This window comes from Centropristis striata, chromosome 24, assembly GCF_030273125.1.
Source record: "Centropristis striata isolate RG_2023a ecotype Rhode Island chromosome 24, C.striata_1.0, whole genome shotgun sequence".
Taxonomy (NCBI): Eukaryota; Metazoa; Chordata; class Actinopteri; order Perciformes; family Serranidae; genus Centropristis; species Centropristis striata.
In genome coordinates, this window is record NC_081540.1 from 13,253,513 (window position 1) to 13,266,046 (window position 12,534).

Genomic DNA, 12,534 nt, shown 5'->3' on the forward strand with positions numbered 1-12,534 from the left:
CTCAGGATTTGCTCCGTTGATCTGAAACAAAAGATTTTCTGTTACATTTAACCTAAATTGCAGAACAGGAAGTGCACACAGCACCAGAATATTTTATTTAGGGTATATAGCTATAATGCTTTTACCCTTTTGTCTTTTCTTTCAGATGCAAAAATGTTGCTTCCAATGTTGTGATTTGAATATTTTGCTGATACAATGCAAAAAAATCTCTATCATATCAAGCCTTTTCTCCGTTCTGCAGAGAGCCATCTTCTACTTTTTTATTCCAAGACACAGATTGGACAAGAACTCCCACCTGACCAACAGAATAGGTCATTTGTCAGTACCACCCTGAGCGGAGCGTTCTAAAAAAGTAGCATGCACGTCCACTGACCTAGGTTTAGGGCAAAAATCTTCCCGGTAAGGAGTTATAAAAGACCACGTGTGGCTCTTCAGGCTGTCTCCAGTGGCTCTGACAATAAAATTATAAGCAATAAAACAGTAATTTCTTAACATTTAAATTGCATTTATCATTGGTACAGGCCTAAAGTAATTGGTGTTCTCTTGTTTTCTTATTGTAAAAATGTATGTCTTATATACGGCATTAAATAAAATGTGCATCAAAGCTTATGAAAGTCTGCGGCCTGATGCATTAACCGATATTTCTTCAGCATCCTTGCTGCATTCTGACGGGAAAAAAAAAAAATTAATCAATGCTCATATAGTATTAGTATTGTTGATAGGCTGATTTAAAATTAGTAGACTGTTTTATTGTAATAAGGCTCAAAATACGATATGAAGGCTGCAGACCCCTGCTTTAAACAGCAAAGAAAATTTACATAAATGCCATCACCACCGGAAGTGATGTAGTAAAGTAAAAGTGTGATGCAGGAAACATGGAAGTTCAGTTTACTTTTGTTTTTACATGGAACATGAACCCCGTTCTCCTCGGTGAAAGTTCGGACTCAAGCGTGAATTCTGCTATTTAAACTCTGCATCACCCTCAATGATTATTACTATGGCTACTAGAGGGGGACAGATGACAGTCAGTAAAACAGTAAAAGTTTTTTTTTTTTTTTTTGCAGAGTAGCTTGGTAAATAAACCCTGATACAGTTAAATTCACATATTGCAGTAAAACAGTACAGGCTTTAATCAGGAGTCTGTAAAGTCTTTTTACTTTTAGTTTTATTTGCACGTGTTCTCTTGTTTGTTGTCCTTATCTGTCTCACTCAGACGAGGACAGATGTGTTTCTGTTTCTTCGTCTCTTCTGCAGGTGGTTACATGATGTCGTGCTGGTGCTGCGTCGACTCGCTGACGACCTGGAGGCCACAAACAAACAGTGAGTGGACTTTAAAGATACAGAGAGATGCTGTTTTACTGCACTGCAAATGTCAGGACACGGCCAGATAAAAGCTCTTATATGTGCTTTGTGCTCACAGGTGGAGAAAATAAAGATTAAATGCAAACAATGAGCTCAGGGAACTCCTGTCTGAGGCTCAGCTGGCTGCAGCATTTGACAGTTGGAGTTTGATTGACTTGCATTGTTACTAGCTGTAAGTACAAACAATAGGCCCCATCATCTTTCTAAAATAGGAACCAGGCACAGACTCTTTATGTTGGTTTTTTGTGTCTCTGTGATTCTTTTGTATCTCTTCTAGCTATTTTCTGTTTTCTTTTTGGTTATTTTCTGCCTTTTTGTCTCTTTGTGGTTGTTTTTTGTATATTTGTGTTTGTTTTTTGTCTCTTTGTGTTTGTTTTTTTGTCTCTGTGATTTTTTAAAATCTGTTATGGTTGGTTTGTGTCTCTTTGTATTTGTTTTTTTGTCTCTTTTTGTTTGTTTTTTGTCTCTTTGTGTTTGATTTCTGTCTCTTTGTGATTATTTTGTATTTTTATGGATGGTTTGTGTTTCTTTGTGGTTGTTTTTGTCTCTTTGTATTTGTTTTTAGTCTATGATTATTTTGGATATTTTCTGGTTGTTTTCTGCCTCTTTTTGGTTGTTTTCTGTCTGTTTGTGGTTATTTTGCATCTTTTTCATGATTATTTTTATACCTCTTCTGGATATATTCTGTCTCACTGTGGTTGATTTCTGTCTCTTTTTAGTAATTTTTTCATCCATGATAAAATGTTCAGTTTTGTACACTAACATAGTATCATTAGTAGCAGGCTTTCAGAATCTTCTCAAGTCATTTTTGTCTGATATTATTTTTTAAATACACTCTTACTTGTGATTTGTTCTTATTTCTTATATGTAAGTTGGTTTATTCAGTACATAAAAATGAAGTATTCTCTCTATAAAAATATATTAAAAAGTAAAACAAAAAATCTGCCTATAATAATTTCAACTAGTTCCTTTTATATCATTTCTCAAGAATTTTTTAAAGCTCTTTTTAATGTTTTTTTTAATTCTTGATTCACCTGCTGCGACCTGCTTGGTAAGACAAAGAGGGATCTGAGGTAGAAAAACCAGCAGCATGCCATCCTTCAGGGTCGTGCATCAAGATGGAGATACAAGACAAAAACAAAATAGAGCAGCCATGACTTGTCTTAACACGTCTGTGATGTATGTTTTCCCAGGAAGCTGCGGGTGTATCGTGTTTGCACTCGGGTGGGACAGGATTCTTGGCTCAACTTGTCCCTGCATGTGTGTGAGTTTGTTTACTTGGAAGCATCATGAACACAAAAACCCCAATGTGGTGCAGCCAGGTTCAGCCTGTTTGTTTCAGTTTCAGCACAGAGAATTGACGACTTTGGCTCTTTAGGGCAGAATGAACTGAAAGTGTGTAGTGACCCAGTTGAAGTACTGATCAATATAAATGTAGACCCATTAGGTTAAAAGTGACTCAATATATAGAAATCAATTGTTTTAAAGTGTCTCCTGTTGATCCACACTGAATCCTAAATCTTTGAATATATTTGGCCAAATAAAAAAAATAAAAAATTTAATATTAAATTAAAGTAGGCATCTATTAATTGATAAAATGTGACATAAATTTATATTTCTTGTTCAGTTTTGCTTCTTTATTTATTTACCTTTTTATTAATTATCATACTTGTTTCCTTATTTTATGTTTTTTATTTATTTTGTATGCATTTTAAATGTACTTATTTTTTATTTTATTTTAGACTCATTATTAAATGTATTCATTCACTTTTGAATCCATTTATTTATTTATTTATTTTCCCTTTTCATTTCCCCCTTGTAAATTACTCCAAACATATTTATTTTCATATTATTTTTTAAATACAATTCTTTTCTTCCTCATTATGGAAATAAGGGCGCTGTCATTCCAAGAGTGTCACTTTTTGCCGTAGCTTATGTCTAGTTGAATATATTTTCCTGATAATGTTATTTTTAGGGATTTTATTCCTTTGTTTTGTTGGCGATAGAAGATAGAAAGGAAGGAAAATATGATGAGCTCATTAGAATGAAGCTCCCACATTAACAGAAGGTACTTTATACATTTCCGTAACAACTAAATTTAGATCCCTCTATGTGTGTGTGTGTGTGTGTGTGTGTGTGTGTGTGTGTGTGTGTGTTCTCACCTCTCCATCACGGGTTTCAATGGTCTTGATGAGGACAGTTTTCTTTGAATGCATCTCAGAGGCGCGCTGCTGTTGCTCGGGGCTGGTCTCTGTTTAAACACAGCAAGAAAATCATCAAAATCCTCCCACTGAGGTTAACAATGAATCATGATAAACACAAGACACATGCAGCAATATTAAAGTTAGACTTTTAACCTGAAATATAGTGTTGATCTGAAAATCCAAGTGCCCGTTTGACAATTTTTCAAATACATTTTGATGAATAAGAAGCTGAAAATCAAACCGTTTGGAGCATTTTAAACTTTTCACAATCAGCCATTTTCAAAATGTACTCATGATGCCATGTATGACTCCTATTTGGCATCTAACTGATGCTGGATCATAACTCAGGTGTAAATACTACATCCGAAGGTGAACTGCATTGTGGGTGAGTGCAGACTCAGGAGACCTATGTCCTCTAGTGGTGTGTTCAGGTTACAGCAGGTGTGTTCGTACCTCTGAAGCTCATGGTGGAGTAGCTCTGCACAGGCAAGGTAATCCTGCAAAGACAGAAATAAAGTATTATATAATAACCTGGTTTATAATTCATTTATTTTATTTATTGATAAAACATTACTTTGTTGTTGTTTTCACCTTCAACTTTTAACAGTGGTGGAATGTAACTACATTTACTCAAGTACTATACTTAATTATAATTTTGCAGTATTTGTACTTTACTTGAGTATTTCCATTTTATGTAACTTTATACTTCTACTCCACTACATTTAAAGGCAAATATTGTACTTTTTACTCCACTACATTTAGCTGACAGCTTTAGTTACTTTTCAGGTGGAAATTTAACATAAAAACATGATATATGTAAAGTGATTATTTATTTTTATAAATGAAACCTCATAAAAGTAAGTATTAAGTAGTTAAAGTGAGCCCTATCTTGAGAAAATTAACATAAATGCATCAATAATAATAATCAAACAACCTGAGTGGGTCCATTCTGCACAACAAGTACTTTTACTTTTGATACTTTAAGTACATTTTGATGCTGATACTTTTGTACTTTTACTTCAGTAAGTTTTGAATGCAGGACTTTTACTTGTAGTGGAGTAATTTCACAGTGTAGTGTTAGTACTTTTACTTAAGTAAGGGATCTGAATACTTCTTCAACCACTGACCATTAAAAGTCTTATTGCAATAAAATCCTATTTTCTGAAGTTGAAAAGGTTTGAAATGAGTCTTTGTTGCATCACCTGCTCTCCTCCCCTTCCAGCAACTTCCTGTAGGTGGCGATCTCCACATCCAGCGCCATCTTGACATTGAGCAGGTCCTGGTACTCGCGGAGGTGGCGCGCCATCTCGTCCTTCATGTTGGCGATCTCCGCCTCCAGCCGGGCGATGGTGTCCTGGAAGCCGCCGGCCTCGCGCCCATGCCGGTCCTCCATGTCCCTCATCTGCCTCATCAGGGACTCATTCTGGGGACGTCAAAGAGAGCCTGAAGTGACGGAGAGCTCGGAGAGTATAGTCCAGTTTGTGTGTGTGTGTGTGTCTGTGTTACATACGGTGCCTTTGAGCGAGTCGATCTCGCAGGTGTATGACTGGATCTGGTGTCTGAACTCCATGGTCTCCTGCCGGGCCGACTTCAGTGCCTCGTTGTTTTTGCTCACTGCCTGGTTCAGGTCAGACACCTGGAGGGGCAGAGGTCAAAGGTCACACTGTTACTGTTATTACAACCGATAGAGAGCAACTAATACAAATGGGTTTATTTCTAATGTTCACAATGCAGCATTCTGTGATTATAATCCCTCACCTTTGACTTGTACCAGTCCTCGGCCTCGGAGATGTTCTTAGCCGCGATGCCCTCATACTGGGCTCTGATGTCCCGCAGCGCCGCTGTCAGGTCCGGTTTGGACATGTCCATCTGGATCTGCACCTGAGTCTCCTGCATCTGTGTCTGCAGCTCACGGATCTCCTGCAGGAGGAGCAGGAGGAAGAAGAAGGAGACCAGGTTAGAGTGGGAGAGTGAGGGCTGCTGGGTTTTGTGTGCACCTGTCTGCAGAGCACAGACGGACAAAATGCCAACCACAAACATTCACTTCTTTTATACGGTGAGTCATTCATGCACATTAAAAAAGGCAACATTTTGCAACAGATTTGGTCATTTTAAGAGCCGGAACTGTTTGCACACCCTTTAGATTTAGCTGGATGCAAACTAGTCACATCATGCAAACTGTCTCTTGCAGCCAGAAGACACTGCAGCAAGCACACACACACACACACACACACACACACACACACTGCTCAGAGACGTTGTTGTCCACCACTACTAAATAGAGTCATTTCAGTCGTACATCTGTTGCTCTGCTGCAACACTGCTCAGGCCTGCTGCCAACATCAGGCTTTGTGTGTGAAACTGTATACTTCTCTCCCTCTCTTTCTCTCTCTCTTTCTCACACACACACACACACTAACAAAGTGCACCTCCTGAGATGCCTGTTTATTGTTTTAATGCCCTTTGCATTATTTAAAACATGTATTTGTTTGTGCAGCTCCACAGCAGTGAGCTCCTGCAGTTTGTGTCAACTTTTCTTAAATGTCCTCAACATAGCTGCTTTACCTCACAACTTTGTTATTTCTTCCCTCAAATGAACCACCTGTGCCCCCAAAATAACTAAATAAATCCTCATATTTGCACTAATTGCACAGAGAGAGAAGAAGGAGGAGGAGAGAACCTCTTCATGGATCTTCTTCAGGAAGGCGATCTCCTCCTGCAGCGTCTCGATGCGTCTCTCCAGGTCCAGGCGAGCCAGAGTGGCAGCATCCACGTCCTGCGACAGTTTAGTAAGTCAGGTGTGATTTTAAAACTTAAAAGTAGCTCAAGCTTGTTTGACATGAAAATACAATATTTATCAAGCAAGCTGTAATGTGCAAGGGACTCACCGCCCTGAAAGCAGCCAGGTTGTTTTCTGCTTCCTCTTTCTGGAGAATCTCCTCCTGGAGTCTGGAGGAGGTGAAGAGACATGACAAAGGATTTCATATTCATATATATACACTGGTTTCAGACACAATCCTCTGTTTATTGTGGCTTCATTCTCATTGTGATGTTTGGAAGAGATTAATAAAGTTTTGAGAAGATACACACTTTATCTGTCAACAATAGATAACATTGTCACAATCATTTCATGGAAAGAGGTAAAATATATATATATTATTCCAACTTTATGAGCTGTCAGGTTCTTAATGGAAAAATGTTAACTTAATGTTTAAATTTAAAGAGAAAATGTATTTAATCCACTAGTGGTTACACAAAATGATGATGAGAGCAATTTCACAGCGTAAACGGATAAGAAATGGAAGAAGAAATTATAATTGATGACTTATATCCAAGGAAAAATGGTTGGGAACCATTGTATTATACCACATATATTGTCTTTATTAATTAGCTCTTTAAATGCATTTTTATTTCAATTGAGCAGCTCTTTAAAGAGAAATCCTTTTTACATACTAGAACCTAGAATAATATTTAATTTAGTCTAAAAAAGACTGGAGAAATCCTGAATTATACTCACCACATATAAGCAGTTTTCAGTTAATTTAAATGTTTAACCTGAGAAATGCCAGTAAAACATCTGAAGTGAAAAAACAAACAACACTCTTATGGTTGTAATGAAAGCTCTCATGTAATAACGGATGCTAATTTTATTTATTTAACCTGAAACTTTAAAGTCTGCAGCACATTTAATAATAGAAACCTGGCCTCTGCACGGGGCAAAATCCTTCCAGAAATAAATAAAAAAACATTTTTATTTTATTATATGTTAGAAATCCCTTCCAGTGATTATTTTATATTAAATATTTAACAGCAGGAGAGCTGTCTTCTCTCTGAATATCTGTGAGAATGTAAACGAGTGGGAGTGAGAAAGAGAAAGGACAGACAGTTACAGGTCCTCAGATATGTGGGAGCTCTTTCCTCTCCTTTTATAGAAGAGGACGGTGTAAACACAGTGTGTGTGTCTGTGTGTGTGTGTGATGAGCTCTAACTTTGGTCAGGCTTGGGCAGTCACACACATAATGGCCATTCATCATTTTTATAGTAAGTCACCATCGAGAGAATTGACTGTTTGACTTTGTTTTCTGCTGTGACATTTCTGTTTTTGGAGTTGTTCCGATGATGTGTTTAACATTTGTTCAGCAGGAATCAGAGCTCATTGTCAGCTCTAAATTTAACATGTGGCACACGTGTTTATTTATAGAGGCTTTATAATCATCAGTCTATTTTAAATGCATTTCTTCATGTGGGAGTATCTGTACAAACATGTTTAATTATTTGATTTCTCTGGTAAAAGTAAATCAACCTGAAACACATTTTAATCTTGTGTGTTGATAAATACTGCGTCTGAATTTATGCTTTGTTGTTGTTGTTGTTGTTGTTGTTTTTGTTGTCGTTGTTGTTTTTGTTGCATTAATCTGATCAATTGTAAACATTGTGTATTTTGTCTTTTGTAGCTGTGGTGTAAGTGTAGCTCTGTCAATTCCAATATTTTAATTGAGTAAATGTAGCAATATTAGAACATAAAAGTATCCAGTTAATTAAAAAAGTTGTTTCCTGAAAATTTCTGTATTATTTTAGTGTTTTTCTTTTCTTTTTCTCTACATTGAGTACAAATGCCATAAAAAAGTAAATTACTTTTACTACAAATATTAACCTTAAAATGTAAGTTGAAATCTGTATATTAATATTATGGTGCATCATATATTTTTTACAGTTTTGTTCAATTGCTTAATGGTCTTGTTTAATTACAATTCATTCTATTAAAAAAAACAATGTAAGGCAACTTTCAGTTTAAAAAAAAAAATGTAATAAAATACTTGTTGTATTAAAGTAAAAAAAAGAAAACATACACAACATACGTGTTATTCTACAGATATTTACTGTATATTATCTGTATTTTTAAAGACATTTTCTGTAAAATAACTTAGGGTCGTTTATTGTTGTTTGATAGTAAATGTGCCAAATTTTTTACCCTTATTTTTACTTTTTTTTTTTTTACAATGTACTTTTTACTTTTATTTCATTACATCTCAAATGTAAATATTACTACACTTACAGGTTTACACGTTATTCCAGTTATCTCTTGGTCTTTTTTACTTTTTGCATTTTTCAATATGAAATGTAGTGCTGAAGTTTATTTAAAGTCTTTATAATCATCCTCTGCATTATTTCAGCCAGGCTTGTTCTAAATACACAATAATGAGTGTGTCATTCACTCTGTGAGTCAGGAGGCAGCCACCGCATCAACAGTGAGTCATCCGCACTCTTCTTCCTGTCATGTGGAAATTATTTTTAAGGTTTTTGTTTTTTTCGGGATGAGCAGCAGCGTTAAAGTCAAACCAGTATGCAAAAAACTGAAAGATAAAGATATGGTCTAAAGAATCCTCCAAAAGTTTGACTTATAAGCCATTAAAAACTTTCACAAAAAGCATTCTGATTCATCCCTCTGAAGGTCTAAACACTCAACATGTCCACTGTTCTTTATGCTAATTGAAGCAGGTGTAATCATATGTGTAAAAACACTGGCATGGTCCTTTAAAAACAGGCTTAAGATGACTCATCATTATCACATCCCTCCATTCGTCCACCTCAATTCAAATCAGCTGATATTTCTTGATATGCTCTCACTCACAGTTTACTAAACTTCAATGTCAAACTACCTCTTAATGTCAGCATTTTCACTTTTTTAATCAGCATTTTCACTTTTTTTAAATGAGCATTTTCACCTTTTTTTAATCAGCATTTTTCCACCATTCAGTCGTATTTGCACACACAGATTTTTCTCTCTCACGTACATGTACCACATACACACCTTAAAACCTGCTAAAATCCATGTGAGACACACACACACACACACACACACACACACACACAGATAAAGACAACCTTGTATCCAGCTGACATGATCAACTCACACACACTTTTTCTTAAAGAAACACACACACGCCATCTTGCCCCTCCCACCTGAGTTTGAATTTGTCCAAGTCGTCGGCCATGTTGTCCCGCTCCACCTCTATACGTGACCTCTGATTGGTCAGGATCTCCACCTGCCTCCTCAGCTCGCTCATCTCCTCCTCGTACAGGTCGGCGATGCGTGTTGGCTCGCGGCCGCGCATGCGCTCCACCTCCACCGCCAGCGCCGCGTTCTGCTGCTCCAGGAAGCGGACCTTCTCGATGTAGCTGGCGAAGCGGTCGTTCAGGTGCTGCAGCTCCACCTTCTCGTTCGTCCGCGTTGTCAGGAACTCCTGGTTGAGGGCGTCGGCCAGGCTGAAGTCCAGCGTCTCGCCCATGCCGCCGTAGGAGCGCCCGACGGAGGCCCGGGAGGTCATTAGGGGCTTCCCGTAGTAGCTGGAGGAGACCCGGTAGGCTGGCGTGGAGCTGGTCCGGGTCACCTCATAGACCCTGGAGCTGGAGTGGCCCCCGCCTCCGCCGCTGTGACCCAACATCGATCGGTTGAGGCTGGGCGAGGCGTAGGCGCCATGGCCGAAGTGGCGGCGGTAGGAGGAGGCGTTTTGGGCGGAGGAGCTGTAGGAGGCCATGGTGGAAGATACAGAGAGCCTGGTGAGGGCTGCAGCACAGGGGAGCACTGAAGGAGAACCTACTGCCCCCGGCTATTTGTAGTTACCCCCTCCTCCCTGTCCACTGCCTCCCTCAACCCCCCTCTCTCTGTCACCTTCCTCCTCTTCTTCATCGACTCCCCCATCCTTTCTCTCTGCCTCCCCTCATCTTCTCCAACTGCTCCTTCAGTTTTTTATTGCATTTTCCATTTTTCTCTCGCCACTTTCTTGTGTTCTTCTTAAGCATCAAACTCCTGTGTCACTATATACCAGAATTTGTACAGAAAACTATATAAACAGCTGAAACATATGAGAACAGCGCAGATTAATCACAGATCAGAGATTAAGTAATTAGGATGCCAACCCAGTATTTGATGTCAGTAACAGCCGAATATGATGAAAGAAAATGGGACTAATTGTAACTTTAATAGGGCAGAATAACCACAACACAAAGAAAGAAACAGAGTAACAAAGATTTGTATTTGTTATTGGCCTCAACGATCACAAGATACACAGTAAAATGAATTACTTTACATTAAGTAATCTAAGAAGGCAATGCAAAAGTTGACGAGATGGCAAGTTAGAAAACTGTCTTTTTCTGTTTTTTCTAGAAAAGTCTGGTTCCAGTTAACATTAGTCTCTCAGGGACAGTTGGAGTTACTCTCACATTCAGGCTCCCTGAATCAAATCTCTAGGTCCAATTCATTCTAAAGTAGGATGCCCTAGAAATGAGTTATGAAGAGTAAAGTTGTGGTAAGAAGGTTTTTCAAAAAATAAAATAAAATCTGAAAATTTCCCAGCCTCTCTCCACTCTAACCGTGATGTCATCCACTGCCCAAAATCCTCACTTACCGCCCTTAATAGTCTGGGGTCTTGTGACCCGTTTAAACTTTAAATATTTTTTCTATGGGAAAGTATAACGAATTGGCACAGCCCCAAAGTGAGATGTTTCTGACCTCTTTTCATGTTCATCTCCCATTCATTTCATTGGCCTTTTTACCTATGTTTTTTGGCAATTTTTACGAAAACGGTGAGGTGTGAGAAATACATTCCCAATCATTCCGCACATTTGGATGTATCTTTCATGATCATATCATTCATTGATGAAAAACTGGATGATGAAGACTAGGAAATAAGTATGACGAAGAGTAGACAGCGTGGCTGCACCTACGGTGCTCACGGCACACCGAATTAAAATTAATTTCATGCAGTTTGGAAAGCAGTCAGGGTGCACACTCACAAAGCCTGTGACTGCCCTGTTTCCCTCCTGTGGTCATTTGATCTTTCCACTATGTTAACCAAGTCGTTTTGTCCCTAAATGTGATTAAATCTCAACCACAGCGTACCCTGAACCTGGTGGTTTTTAGTTTAGAAGACTTGTTGAATCATCCTTCCCCTGGGTTTGTGATCTCATGACATAACGATGTGAAGATGCAAGGACGGTGGCTGTGAAAACTCTGTGTCGTCCTCACATGGAGAGGCAGTGCAGGTTGTTAATGACGGCGCCTTCGGGGGGGAAGAGCTTTGACTAACCTGCCTTAAAAAGGAAAACTATCCCATCCTGAGACACGTACAGTGTGTCCCTGCAGGAGAAAGCCCACATTCCCAAACAATATGTGCCATTAATGATGATATCATCAGAGTGTGTGACAGTGAAGTGGATTTAAAGGGAAGTTTCCCTCTGCCAGCACACACTGGACTCTAATGTGCTCTGAAAGTGTGATTAAACACAGTAACACCACCATTTTAAAACTAATTTTTAATTTAAAAATGTTCTCCCATAGATTTAAATGCACTGCCAAATAATAATAGCAGGAGACGTGGTATTAATTTATTGGGTATTTACACAGAAAAGCCGAAGCGTGCTCAACCATCTCCAGCCTTTATGTGGTGAACAGTAAAAGGATTACGTTTAAAAAATAGATGATAGGTTTGTGCATTTCTCAGCAGGATTACAGAAAAGCCTCTGGCCTGATTTTGGAGAGCATGCACAAATTATTTTTCACTTTTGTTAACGATGTGAGATCTGGCTTGGCCTCCGTGAAGGTCTGCAGCCTCCAAGTGCTATTTTTTCCCTTTCAGATTGATCTGAAACATGCATTTCCTTCTAAATAAGTGCAACAGTTTGTGCACATGCATCTGCAATCAATGTTAAACTTTGAATCAGAGGTTAAGCAGCACTAAGACTTCTTAAAAAAATATAAGCAGGTGGTGCCGGAGCAAACGCTTCAGGAAATACTTGGGCTATGTGCAAAAAAATAAGGATTGAACACCAGCTGCTTTAAGATAAATAGCTCCATTACATGCATTATTAACGCACATAAAGGTCATGGTTCACATATAGTGAAACCACTAAACCAATCAATCACAGAACAGTAGTGTGTTCAGCCTGTTGCTCTCCTCACATCTAT

General features: G+C 38.4%; 1 protein-coding gene across 1 annotated transcript; it reads right to left on the reverse strand.

Annotated features, from left to right (window-relative positions):
• Nucleotides 1–697: 697 nt before the first annotated feature.
• desmb (desmin b) lies at nucleotides 698–10,248 on the reverse strand. Its single transcript, XM_059327883.1, has 9 exons — nucleotides 9,531–10,248; nucleotides 6,455–6,515; nucleotides 6,247–6,342; nucleotides 5,325–5,486; nucleotides 5,077–5,202; nucleotides 4,769–4,989; nucleotides 4,020–4,063; nucleotides 3,525–3,613; nucleotides 698–1,300 (listed from the first exon to the last, which is right to left on the reverse strand). Exons 1-9 carry the CDS (start codon nucleotides 10,103–10,105, stop codon nucleotides 1,259–1,261), a joined length of 1,416 nt encoding a protein of 471 aa, XP_059183866.1. The 5' UTR covers nucleotides 10,106–10,248; the 3' UTR covers nucleotides 698–1,258.
• Nucleotides 10,249–12,534: the final 2,286 nt, after the last annotated feature.